General features: G+C 39.1%; 1 protein-coding gene across 13 annotated transcripts in view; it reads right to left on the reverse strand.

Moving 5' to 3' along the window:
• Positions 1–14,438, reverse strand: part of BTBD9 (BTB domain containing 9) — a 476,623-nt gene that overhangs the window by 222,529 nt on the left and 239,656 nt on the right. For 7 of the 13 annotated variants that reach the window (XM_054686797.2, XM_054686793.2, XM_054686796.2 and 4 more), the window contains exon 7: positions 8,218–8,304. The exons of the other annotated variants lie outside the window; for them this stretch is intronic. In XM_054686797.2, the coding sequence (XP_054542772.1) occupies positions 8,218–8,304 (87 nt within the window). The remainder of the gene's footprint in view (positions 1–8,217; positions 8,305–14,438) is intronic. 13 annotated transcript variants of the gene reach the window in all.

Here is a 14,438-nt window from a genome sequence, read left to right on the forward strand (position 1 = left end):
CAAAGGTCAGTCCCAAAATGACAATGTCTGACTTTCAAGTCTAGGGGAAAAAAAAAAAAAAAACATGGCAGCTTCTGCTTTGCTTTCTCTTAGATCACTTTCTCTGGAGGATGGCAGCCACCATGCTGTAGGGACACTCGAGCAGCCCTCTATATAGGAAAATGTGGAAAATCTGCCAACGGCCAGTGTCAACTTGCCAACCATGCAAATGGGCCACCTTGAAAAATGAATTTCTCAATCCTATTCATAACTTCAGATGACTATAGCCTTGGCTGACATCTTGACTTTAATCCTATAAGAGACTGTGTTGTAGGTATGAGCTGACAGATGATATAACCAAAAAAGAGAGGGGAAAAAAAAAAGAAAAAAGAGACTGTGATGATCTGAATATTTATTTCCCACCCCCAAAGTTCATATGTTGAAATTCTAACCCCAATGGACAGAATTAGGAGGTGGGGGCTTTGGGGAGGTGATTAGGTCATGAGTGAGGAGCCCTCATGAATGAGATTAGTTCCCTTATAAAAGAGGCCAGAGAGCCAGGTGTGGTGGTTCACACCCATAATCCTAATACTTTGGGAGGTTGAGGTGGGAGGATTACTTGAGCCCCAAAGTTAGAGACCAGCCTGAACAACATAGTGGGACCCTGCCTCTACAAAAAAAAATTTTTTTTAATTAACAGGGCATGTTGGTTTGCACCTATAGTCCCAGCTACTCAGGAGGCTGAGGTGGGAGGATTGCTTAAACTTGGGAGGTTCAAGGCTGCAATGAGCCATGATCGTGCCAGCTTGTCTCAAAAAAAGAAAAAAAGGCCAGAGAAAGCTTCTTTGTCCCTTCTGTCATGTGAGGCCACTGCTAGAAAGCACCACCTATAAATGAGTAAATGGCCCTCACCAGATGCCAAAATTGTTGGCACCTTGATCTTGGACTTCTCAGCCTCCAGAACTGTGAGAAATAAATTTCTGTTGTTTATAAGCTACCCAGTTAATAGTATTTGTTAGTAACAGCCTGAAGAGACTAAGACAGCGACCTCAAGCCAGAACCACTCAGCTAAACTACTCTCAAATCCCTAATCCCTAGAAACTGTGAGATAATAAATGTTTACTGTTTCTTTTTTTTTTTTTGTCTTTTTGAGACAGAGTCTCGGTCTGTCGCCCAGGCTGGAGTGCAGCAGTGTGATCTCGGCTCACTGCAACCTCTGCCTCCCGGGTTCAAGCGATTCTCCTGCCTCAGCCTCCCGAGTAGCTGGGATTACAGGCATGTGCCATCAAGCCCAGCTAATTTTTTGTATTTTTAGTAGAGATGGGGTTTCACCATGTTAGCCAGGATGGTCTCGATCTCCTGACCTCGTGATTCGCCCGCCTCGGCCTCCCAAAGTGTTGGGATTATAAGCGTGAGCCACCGCACCTGGCCTTGTTTTAAGTCACTACGTTTGGGGTGATCTGTTACACAGCAATATATAACTAATATACACAGCATTTAAGATGAGAGGAAGGTGACTGAGGTAAGAAGTTAAAAAGACAGGGCCAGATCAAGTAAAAATTTTCATGAAATGATATTAGCCTTTATCATGAAAACAATGGAAGTCACTGGAGGTTTTAAAAGAGGGAAATGACAGTAAGAGCTACATTTAGCAAGAATATCTGGCTACATTGTTCTTGTTTGGGAACTAAACAGAAGAAAGATAAAACCAAAACCAAAAAGCTTAGTTAGTGTACTGAATGTGAACCTACTATGTCTCTAAGATTCCCTCAACCTCCAGCAACTTTCTCTTTAACATATACTGAGTCACCCTTCTACCTGTGAACTTGGATAAAATGTCATACTGCTTTCTGAACAGTTGCCAAGCGGTTGGAGGAAGTCAGTGGGAAACAAAAAATTAGGGTGAAGCCGTGTCTGAACAACCTGCTGTGTGTCTTGCCATGACCAGCAAGGTAAGGTGCTATATCCTACTTTTCCCTCCTTGATTTTCCTTTATCCTTTACCCTTGCCACTTTGGGCTGGAAGTTACTAAAAAAATGTCAGCACTTTAATTCTTGCCTCAGGCTCTATATCCTACAGCTGTTAATGCCTACTGCAGTAGTCACTGCCCACAGTTACCTATTTAGAGGTAGAAATGTGGTTAATCTAAATTAAGATGAGCTGTAAGTGTAAAATACACACTGGATTTTGAAGACTAGTATTTAAAAGAAAATTTTAAACACGCCGCTTTTTATGTTGATTACATGTTGAATTGATACTTTGAATATATTGTTTAAATAAAATACATTATTAATTTCACTTGATTCTTTTTTTCTTTTCTTTTCTTTTTTTTTTTTTTTTTTTGCGACAAGGTCTCACTCTGTCATCCAGCCTGGAGTGTAGTGGCGCAATCTCGGCTCACTGCAACCTCTGCCTCCTGGGTTCAAGTGATTCTCAGGTCTCAGCTTCCCAAGTAGCAGGGATTACAGGTGTGCACCACCCCACCCGGCTAATTTTTGTATTTTTAGTAGAGACGGGGTTTGGCCATGTTGGCCAGGCTGGTCTTGAACTCCCGGCTTCAAGTGATTCGTCTGCCTTGGCCTCCCAAAGTGCTGGGATTACAGGTGTGAGCCACTGCACCATCTCACTTGCTTCTTTTTATTTTTTTTAATGTAGCTACTAGAAAATTTAAAATAACATAATATTTCTATTGGACAGCACTGTTCTAGAGGACCTAGAATAAGACAGTACACAAGTTAAGCAAGAAAAGGGCAATTAGTTATTGCAATGGAGATGTAGAAAAGAAGACTGGAAAAGAATTTAAGGACAAACCATTGCCAGATAGAAATGACTGGCTGTGGAAGAGGGGAGGAATGAAAGATGACGCCCAGCTTTGTGGATGGGGCAACTCATTGAGATGAGAACTTCAAAAGAAGAACATGTTGGAAGGTAGGATTAATTACCTTGAGGCATTCTGTTGTGAATTTCAGGTGCCTGCGCATCACTCTAGTGAAGCTATGCAGTGGCCATATTTCAGCGTGCTATTCGCAAGCACAGGAGAGAGAACTAGGCAGGAGATGAAGACGTGTTATTAACAGATGCCATGTGAGCCCATGAAATTGCTAAGAAAGAGTGTGCAGAGTGAGAAAAGTGGAGGACACAAACAAACACATTATCATTCTAGATTGTGATAGGTGTTATACAGAAAATAAAGCAGAATCACAAGACAGTGATAGATAGGGCTGAGGGGTTAGTTAAGTTTGGGGATAAATGAGATGGGAGTAAGGAAGTATACTGGACAAACAAAGCATTCTTGTGGAGGAAACGTCAAGTGCAAATGCAGAGAGTTATAAATAGCCTGACAGGTTTACGGAAGGAGCAGGAGTGCGGTACTATTGGAATATATAATAGAGTAGAAGGAATGGAGCAGGAGAAACTGCATGGGCACAGAGTGGGCAGATCATGCAAGGCTCTGCATTTTAAGCTGTGGATCTTGGACTTTATGCCATAGGTGAAGAGGAGCCCTGAGAAGTTTTAGTAGAGGAGTGACATGACTTCATTTGATTTTTACAACTTTCATCAAGATACATGTTCCTAACTACAAGGAGCCCCACCTACTTGGTTCTGACATATCACTGGGTTCCATGAAGCACAATTTTAAAAACACTATATTAAATGACTTCTCTAGGCCTTTAAACCTAAACAGTCTATGGTTAAAAGATCAGTGAGAGAAATATAAAATTGTACTTGTGCCAGGTTCACAAGTCTCTCTTTCTTCTCTGTCCCAATCCTCCCCTCATTCACACTCAGATAACTGTGTGCATGGCAAGCCTGAATGTTAGGAATATGAGGCCATACCAAGGAATCAATGTCACATATTCAGACAAAATACATGGGAAGGAGGAAGTAAATACCCTCTTGAGGGCTGTCATTGAACCATCCAAACTTAAAAGAAACAATACAAGTCACAGCCTGATTATTCTGCAGTGGCCTCATCCAGGCCCTTTCGCCATCCTCTGTCTACCTGCTCACTGGCTCTTAATGATTCCATTGCCCACTCACCCTCCCTTCATAGGCACACAGGTCCAGAAAAGAAGGAAACCCCCAAAGAAGTTAGCTACGACAACAAAGGAGAAGAAAATTAGCTGATGGCTGAAATAGAGTTTAACATTATCTGTTTATTTCAACTTTACTTCATCAAAGCACTTACCATTTTTTCCCATTTATTTATTCTTATACCCATTTAAACATATAATTATTTAATTTAATTTAATTTGTGGCCAGAAGAAGTGACTTGTGGAGATATACACTCCCTGCCCTCAGTTCAGAGCCTTTTGCCATCACACTACTTTCATTCCATCATGGGTTTTCTAAGATGAAACGTTTCATAACACTAAGAGAGAGAAACATGTGTTTTTAGTAGGAAAAGGTTTGTTTTTAAAATAAATGGTGTTCAGGAATAGCTTTCACCAGTGTTCACAGTCCTTATGATATAATAGCAGGTCCTATGGTGAGAAAAATTTGCAAACACTTTGTAAAAACACTGAGAAATGACTGTGTCTCAACAGCCAAATGGGTTTCTGAACAAAAACTAAATTAAATCCATTATGAAAAGCTTTTCAATGGACTACATCTAAATCCCAGGGATTTCTTAATCTTTCTAGACTTTAATATAATGCAACTAATACTACCTAGATTTAGAATATTAGGATATCTGAAAGTAAATCTCTAAATCTTAAAATTGCCTACTAGATTAACTACAAATACTATACACATATAATCACATGAAAGGCAACAGTGCAAGTGAAAGAATGCTGGACTTGGGAGCATAAAGACTTGTTTCTGCTATGTTTTCTACTCATTGTATGAATTGCAGAAGCTTACTTAAACTTTGTGTCAATAAAATGCGTCAATAAAATGTCATTAAAATGAGATTACCAGTAACTAATAAATAATTTAAATTCCCTATATAGGTTCACCAACCACCCTAGATGCGTTTGGTAATCTATGGCAGAGACTGTGAGTTGCCTATCCAAGAATCCATCTATTCTCTTTTTCCTAAGTAAAACAACCTAGATTTTTTTTTAAGCTGAACCCATATCTGCCTAGAATAAAGGCTGTATTTCCCAAAGTCCTTTGCAGCTAGGAGTAGCCATCTGACTATGTTCTGATCTTTTCTTTCTTTCTTTGTGGTTTTTGTTTTTTTTTTTTTTTTTTGAGACAGAATTTCGCTCTTGTTGCCCAGGCTGGAGTGCAACGGCGCAGTCTCAGCTCACCACAACCTCCGCCTCCAGGGTTCAAGTGATTCTCCAGCCACAGCCTGCAGAGTAGCTGGGATTATGGGCATGTGCCACCATGCCCAGCTAATTTTTTTTTTTTTGTATTTTTAGTAGAGACGGGGTTTCTCCATGTTGGTCATGCTGGTCTTGAACTCCTGACCTCAGGTGATCCGCCCGCCTCGGCCTCCCAAAGTGCTGGGATTACAGGTGTGAGCCACTGTGCCTGGCCTTGTTCTGATCTTTTCACTATTTTTGGCTTTCCTGTCACTCTTCCTTTCCAAGGTATACCTCTGTACCTGTGTTCCTGACCCCATCGGGTCCTGTTTCCTTCACCAGTTCCTTCTTCCACCTGTCCCATCAGCTATTTCTTCTCTGTAGTATCTTTAATTGCTCTCTCGCTGCTAGCCACTTCCTCTCAGCCCAGATCCTTAAGCAACACACCTGTTTTAAGTAATCAGCCCCTCTTATCTCCCCTTTCTTATCAAACTCCTACAGCCCATAGTTTATATACCCACGTTCCACTTTCTCATAGGCTTAGTGTCTCAATCTGTTCCTTTTCTCCTTTGCTCTACTGAAACTAATCTGAAAAATCACTCAATGTCCTCTAAGGGCCAAACCCCATGGCCTCTTTTCAGTCTTTACCCCATTTGACAGCCTTACAGGTATATAGCATGATTAACCACCCTTTCTCCCCAAAAGCCTTCTTCCCTCCGCCTTTTGTAACATCTTCCCTAGGTTCTTCTAATGCCTCTCTGACCAATCCTTCTCAGGTTCTTTTGCACCCTTATCCTTTTTCATTCACTCCAATCATCACTCCCTAGGATACCAGCCCAGATTCCCTCTTGTCTCAGCAAATACACAATCCAAGGTAGTTTAGTCTCTCTCAGAGCATCAACTACTTTTAAACGTTTATTTGGCTTTCTGATTACAAAAGTATTCATGCTCACCGTAACAACTTTAAAATAATTTTTTAAAAGAATTTACTTTGTGCCTGGTCTAGGTTAGGAATTCTCATGTGTACTATTTATTTAAGTTTCACCATAATCCTATGAGATAAACATCTCCTATTCCTTCTGCTACAGTGCTCCTTCCCCTTCTTTAAACCAGGCTAATTACTTCAGGCCAGGTCATGGCTCAAGAGTCTTTTCCTTCCCCGACCTTCTTTCCAGATTAGGACATCATATTACTCTCTGAGCACCCTGTTCTTTCCTTCCATAATATGTATCACAATTGGTATTTGATATGGTCTGGCTCTGTGTCCTCACCCAAATCTCATCTCGAATTGTAATCCCCACATGTCAAGGGAGGGACCTGGTGGGAGGTGACTGGGTCATGGGGACTGTTTCCCCATGCTGTTCTCATGATAGTGAGGGAGTTCTCACGAGAGATGATGGTTTAAGTGTGGCACTTCCTTGCTCTTTCTCTTCTTCTCTCTCCTGCCACCATGTAAAATGTGCCTTGCTTCCTCTTTGCCTTCTGCCATAATTGTAAGTTTCCTGAGGCCTCCCCAGCCGTGCAGAACTGCAAGTCAATGTTAAACCTCTTTCCTTTATAAATTATCCAGTCTCAGGTAGTATCTTTATATCAGTGTGAAAATGGACTAATACAGTATTTATACACCTTTTGTTTACCATGTTTGCCTCCAGGCTCGATAATGGCTCAAACAGTCTTGCTGAAGGATCCTTTGAAATTAAAATTTCCCAAAGGAGGAACAGAATCATTGTTGTATAAAAGTGAAATGATCAACCCTGGTAAAGAGACAAGAAGTAGAGACCTGGAGAATATTTCCATGTTGCTTAATCTATTGTCTAGGTTCCAGGATAGAGCTATTATGAATTATTCACAAAAAGGCAGTATGTATAGTCAAATGGTTAAGAAAACAGCCTTTGGAGTGAGTGACCTGGGTTCAAGTTCCAGCTCTGCCACTGATTGATCGTAGGACTATGGGCAAGGATTCTTCATTGTAAAATGAAGACAAAAGTTAGCATTAAATGAGAATAATTCATTGTAACATACATAGCAGCTTAATGCCTGACACCTAATAAGTGTTCAACAAATGTTAACTATACATACTCTACTCTTTAAAAGAATCCTAACGAAGACTACAAGTGGCTTTCTATATTGGTTCCAATATATTTGAAATTATAACCAGAAGATGTTCTTTAAAATTGCTAATATAATCAATATACAAAATCAATTGTATTTCTATAAATGAACAATGAAAAAATGAAAATAAAATTAAGAAAACAATTTCATTTACAATAGCATCAAAAAGAATAAAATATTTAGAAATATATTTAGCAAATATGCAAGACTAGTACATTGAAAACTATAAAGTATTGTTGAAAGAAATTAAAGAAATCCTAAATAAATGGAAAGACATTCTGTGTTCGTGGATTAAAAGATTTAATATGTTAAGGTGACGATACTTCTCAAAGCAATCCATAGATTCAATACAATCCTTTTCAAAATCCCAACACACTTATTTGTAGAAAATAGACAACCTGATCCTAAAATTCATATGGAAAGAACCCAGAATAGCCAAAACAATCCCCCATCCCCAAAAGAGTTAGAAGAATCACATTTCCTGATTTTAAAACTTATGACAGACCACAGTAATCAAGATAGCGTAACACTGGCATAAGGGTAGACATATAAACCAACAGAATAAAATTGAGAGTACAGAAATAAACCCATACATCTATGGTCAACTGATTTTTGACAAGGCTGCCAAGACAATTCAAAGGGGAAAATGTGCCTGGGACAACTGGATGTCCAATACAAAAGAATGAATTTAGACTCTTACCTCACACCATATATAAAAAGTAACTAAAAATGGATCAAAGACCTAAACATAACAGCCAAAACTATAATACTTTTAGAAGAAAATAGAGGTGTATGTTATAACCTTAGATTAGGCAACAATTTCTTAGCAATGAAACCTAAATCAGCAAGACTTGGTGGCTCATGCCTATAATACCTGCACTTTGGAAGGCCAAGGAGGGAGGATTGCTTGAGCTCAGGAGTTCGAGACCAGAGTGGGCACCATAGTGAGACTCCATCTCCACTAAAATTAGAAAAAAAAATTAGCTGGACTTTGGTGGTGTGCACCTGTCATCCCAGCTACTCAGCTGGTTAAGGTGGGAGAATTGCTTAAGCCTGGGACACAGAGGCTGCAGTGAGCTATCATTGCACTCCAGCCTGGGTGATAGAGTGAAACCCTGTCCAAAGAGAGGAGAGGGGAGGGAAGGGGAGGGGAAGGGAGGGGAGAAGAAGGAAAGAAAAGAAAAGAAAAAAGAAAAGAAGAGAAGAGAAGAGAAGAAAAGGAAAACCTAAATCACAAGCAACCAAAGAAAAAATAAATTGGACTTCATCAAAATTTAAAACTTTTGTGCTTCAAAGGACATTATCAAGAAAGCAAAAAGACAACCCACAAAAGGAGAGACAATATTTCCCCACAAAATTAAATCATATATCTGATAGGGGTCTGGTATTATATACATATGTATATCTTAAAACTCAACAATTTTTAAAAATCCAATTAAACAATGGGCATATAAACAAAAACCAACTCAATTTAAAAAGGGACAAAGAATCTGGATAAGACGTTTTCCAAATAAAACCCTGTAAATCCCCAATAAGCATATGAAAAGACACTCAATGTTATTAGCCATCAGGTAAATGCAAATGAAAACCACAACTGATATACCCACAAGGATGGCTATAATCAAAAATGTCTGATAATGACAATGGGTGTTGATGAGGATGTTGAGAAATTAGAACCATTTCATACTGCTAGTGGGAATGTAAAATGGTACAGTTTCTATGGAAAACAGTCTGGCAGATCCTCAAAAAGTTAAAGACAGAATTTCCATATGACCCAGCAATTCTACTCCTAGTTATATACTCAAGGGATCTGAAAACATATGTCCATACAAGAACATGTATATAAATGTGTATAGCAGCATTATTCACAGCAGCCAAAAGACTAAAATGGCCCAAATATCCATCAACTGATGAATGGATAAGTAAAATACTGTATATTCATACAATGGAACATTATTCAGCCATAAATAGAAATGAAGTACTGATATATGCTATAACACAGATGAACCTTGAGAAAATTATATGAAGTAAAAGAAGCCAGACACAAAAGGCCACATATTGTATGATTCCATTTACATGAAATGTCCAGAATACACAAATCCATAAAGACATAAAGCAGATTAGTGGTGGCCAGGGGATGGGGAGAGAAGGGATTGGGAAGTGACTGCTTATGGATACAGAGTTTCTTTTTAGGGTGATAAAAAATGTTAGTGGTGATGGATGCACAACCTTCTGAATACACTAAAGACCACTTAATTGTACACCTTAAAATGGTGAATTTATGGCATATTAACTATATCTCAATTTTTAAAATTCCAAAATAAGCTGCTAATATAAATCCATTCCTTTAGCACACTAGCCCATTTTCTTTCCTCAGCAGACTTAGAGAACAAGTACTCTTCATTTACCATAGCATGATTTTGTGAGTCTTTAATATCTTCAAACAGTAGTAGACCCAGTTAGGTAACCTTACTTGATACAGAAGTAGAATAGACAAATTTGCATCTTATCTGGCACAGTTCCAAAACAGAGGATGCATTCATTACTGACAGCACAGCTAGGGCAATAGAAGAATCACACATTTGAAAAGTGAAAGCTTCCGCCCAGAGCAAGTCAATAAAAAAACAAAACCCCAAACTACTAACTCTTCATCCCTGAGCCTGCCTGGCATGCATGGGATCTCATTCTGCCAAAAACCAAATTCAAAACAAATATCAAGATTCTAGGGAGGGCAAAGTTCAAACAAGCAAAAGCATTTCTAGTTGTTACTGCAGATAAGGGATAAACTGATGTGTTTCATTCTGGGCTTGTTATTATCAAATTGACCCTGGCCAGCAGAGGATAAAATTAGGATGGTTTCACTCCAGGTAAAAAGGTAGAGCTCAGTTCCAGAGTGGCCCCCACTTGAAATACTTTCTACTTCAATTAATTCTGTCAGAAAAGAGGCAAATTCAGAAATCTCTTCAGGTTAGAGCCCTAGCCCTTTTCAGTGTTGTAAAATTCATACTGGCAAGAGGCTGAGGTAGGAAATATTACTGTCATCACTGAGGCTTTCAGTGCTTATTGTCAATCGTTATGAAACGATCTTGTCTGATTCATACCTCTAAACAATCAGAAGAAATCAAAGTAACAATGTAAGAGTTTCAGGAACAAATACAAAACTTGCCTGATGGTTGTAGCTTTGAGTTGTGCAATTCTAGGAACGTACCATGATCTCTGGCTTCTATCCAGAATGCTAAATAGACAATCTATCTGAGGAAGGGCCTGATCCCTCATACCTGGCCTGGGCAGGTCTGTGACTACATGTGTATCACTCGCTTTGAACCTGATACCCTATAAGACAAGGGAAGAAAATCTGGAAACTGGCAAAACAGTTAAAAAAAAAATTGGACAGTCATTGTAGGGCTCCTGCCAACTTCTGGTTTCTTGCCATAGAGAGTAATGATTCCTGCCAGTCACTTAGAAAAAGAATAGCTTCTAGAAAAGCTAAATTGCTATGACCTGAAAGCAGCAACTCTGCATCAGCACATAAAAACTTACAGGAAGTTGGAAGTCTGAAAAATCAGATTCATATTCAGAAATTTAATCTCTCCTCCAATACTGAAGCTATAATGAAAAATAAACTCCTGCAAAAACACATATTAATCATTTTATTGGTTCTGTTGTTAAAAAAAAAACAAACAAACCATAACACCCAGCTAGTGTTACATTCTCAGTGCAAATGATATAAGGTTTTGTGATGGCAAAACCTTCAAATTATTTTATCCATATTTGTTCTATAACTTTTTAATACTAAATATTCCCAAATAAATAGAAGTCAGTGCACTCAGGAAAGCAGCCATAAAGCCTATCTGAGTTTCCATACTGATCGCAGATCTTCTAGTGTTGGTCTAAATATTCTAGTGATAAACAATTCAGCACCTAGAATAATTCTCCATGTCAGCTGTGCACAACAGTTACAAATGAAATTTTGAAAACGTCTTTGGGGGAATAAAAGCTTTGTGAAGATGTTGGGGGAGGGGCAGTGAAATGTGGGTGCTTCAGAGATCAACAACAATGGACAGAATGTTAACGAGCTATGACGTCAGCAGAGACATGTATTGGTAAGCTACCATTCAAGTGGGCTCAACTTTAGGCCTCTCAACCCAAAACCTGAGCTTAGATCCAACACACATTCATAGGTCTTTAGGTAAAAGGCAAGGGAAGATAAGGAAAGAAATTCTTCACAACTCCGTAGGACAGGGACCTAGCACCTTCTTATAAATCGTTGGCTCCTACACAAATCTAACATTTTAGAGTCTCAGAAAAGAGTAACCATAAGGAGCATCAGCATAGGCCAAAGGCAAAATTCTTTGCCAAGCTCTAAGTGCTGTTGAGATTTTGATCTAAAGCCCGAGAATTGATTGTGTGTGTGTTTTTTTAATCTCCAAATTCTACTGACTATCAGCAAGTTGAAGCACGCCCCACATCACACTGTATAGGAATATACATGCATTACCATTCCATTAAATTTCTTGTCAGAATTGGTACTTGGAAAAGACCTCTTAGATTAGGGAATACATTTTCATTTACAGTAAGGAGTTGGCATTCCCAATTCCCAGTGGTAGTACTAGAAGAATTGGAAAAATAATTTTCTGATACTCTTACTCTCAAAAACAATGTTAGAAGATTAAAAGACTAGTCCTGGATATGCAATCTTAATAAGAAGAATCACATTGGGGAAACTAAATTTCTACAGGTATCGTGTCATCTGAAATCAATAATCGCCTTGGTGAGGAAGGTAGGACAAAGTACTTTCTTATTATGATATTTTAATGGGGATCACACTTTGCTGCCCAGGCTGGAGTGCAGTGCCTATTCACAGACACGACCACAGTGCCCTGCGGCCTCAAACTCCTGGGCTCTAGCAATCCTCCTGCCTCAGCCTCCTGAGTAGCTGGGACTATAAGCGAGTGCCACTATGCCTGGCTATGATTATCACCATGCTCAAGGAAGCTCAATGACCAGTCTGAGAAGGATTCACATGGTAAGTAGCAGAACCGGGTCTGGAAGTGAAGTCAGAGTTCAAATTCCTTGTTCTGTTTCCACTACCTGGCTGTCTTTTGTAAGGAGAATGGGAGGCAGAAATGGGAGTGAACAAGAAGAAAGCAGAATAAAAATGTATGTTGCACCTGAGTATTTCTCAAATAGATTTTAATTTTATTTTCCTACAGGTTTGGAAAAGTATTTGATGACATTTTAACTGTTTAAACTTTTATTTTCCTTTTGAATCCGACTTGCAACACATCTGTTGATCACATATAAAATAAAATTGCCAGAGATTAAGCAATGAGTTGTTTTCAATAAATTCCAACTTTTGTTCCCAGTCCAATTCAAATGGCAACTTTCAGAATGAGGCCAAATTGAAAGATCATTTCAGAGCAATAAAAGAGGAAGTTCTTTCAGTAGGGAATCACTTTTGAGTTCTAGTTCTTTGCAATGTTATATTTAAGACCAATTACTTATCCAGTATGCCTGTGTACCAGCCTGGCTATGCCCGGATCAGGACGAGAAGCAGACCAGCCACAGTTCTTCCTGTGTGCAACCTGCAGCAGCCCCTTGCAGAGTCTAGCTGGGGTTTTGAAGAATTCTAGTCATGCATTTAATAAAAGTCATTTTCCCAATGTGCTAGACTCCAGTTCTAACTTGGAAAAAGGGAGCTAAGTTGGGTAAAGTTAAATGTGGGGAAATATGCAAGACAAAATCAGCTAAGTGACTGCTTTCAACAAAAACCAAAAACTATTTCATTTTCCATGGGTATTTTCACAATGTTTTCCTATGTTCATGACTATAAAGATGATCAATTGTAAATCCTGAAGTAGCAATGGAAATAATTATCAAAACTGGATTCAATTAGAAGACTAACAAAATCCATCATGCTTGCCTTTCCATCCAGATAAATTCAAGAATCCCTGCATTCAAGGTCCTCAATGGAACAACTCTGATGTATAATCAGATCAAAGGAAAGCTGTTTTTGCTTTCTTTTTGGAGATAATTTATTTTTCCTAAAAAAGGAATCCCAATGAAACAGCTGATACATAACCTAAAATTAGGCCACTTTACTTACTAACACTTGAGGGACATGATTTAAAATCATGGCACTGGCAAAGCGTGGTGGCTCATGCCTGTAATCTCAGCACTTTGAGAGGCCGAGGCAAGAGGATCACATGAGGCCAGTAGTTCGAGACCAGCCTGGGCAACACAGTGAGACCCCCATCTCAAAAGAAAATAGAAAAATTAGTTACGTGTAGTGGCATGCACCTGCAGTCCCAGTTTCTTGGGAGGCTGAGGCGGGAGGATCACTTGAGCTCAGGAGTTCAAGTCTGCAGTGAGCTATAATCGCGCCACTGCACTCCAGCAACAGAGCAAGACCCTGTCTCTAAACAAAACAAAACAAACAAAACCAAAAAAACAGTTCTCATATTCTCTTACTTCCTTTGCCTACTATCCTAATGCTTAAAGGTTAAATACATTGAAGAGAATCCAAAAAGAATCCAAAGCTTTGTGATCTGGATAGGGGATGAACCCACCAATGTTTGTTTTTCCTTTGCTCGGGTTGAAATAATTCCAAGACTGCCACATTGACACCTTAGCCTTACATCATGAGATATAGTTGTTAAGGTCACTATATTTGCATGTTGGCTTAACAAGAAAAATCCCTGAAAAACCACTGAACATACAAACTATAAATACTCCAAAGTAAACAGTTGCTGTGTAGAATCAACAAAAAAAGAATATATGCAAAGAGGGAACAAATCTTTTATTATTTCCTAAGTCTTACCAACAACAGGCTTCCAAATTAATTTTGTCTTTACCCCTCTTTGTCCGAAAAACTAAGGCTAAAAGCAGTAGCATTTCTACCATCCCTCCCTCACTCAGTCCATTCTCAGGAAACACAGAGCCCAAAGGAAGTATCCAAAGGAAAGTGATACGAAATTCTAATGCTTAGGTACTACTTCAGGTACCAGTGCTATAGAAAAAGACCAAAGAGAAATAATTGGTGGACAGGCGCAGTGACTCATGCCTGTCATCCCAGCAATTTGGGAGGCCGAGGCA

Source organism: Pan troglodytes, chromosome 5, assembly GCF_028858775.2.
Source record: "Pan troglodytes isolate AG18354 chromosome 5, NHGRI_mPanTro3-v2.0_pri, whole genome shotgun sequence".
Classification (NCBI taxonomy): domain Eukaryota; kingdom Metazoa; phylum Chordata; class Mammalia; order Primates; family Hominidae; genus Pan; species Pan troglodytes.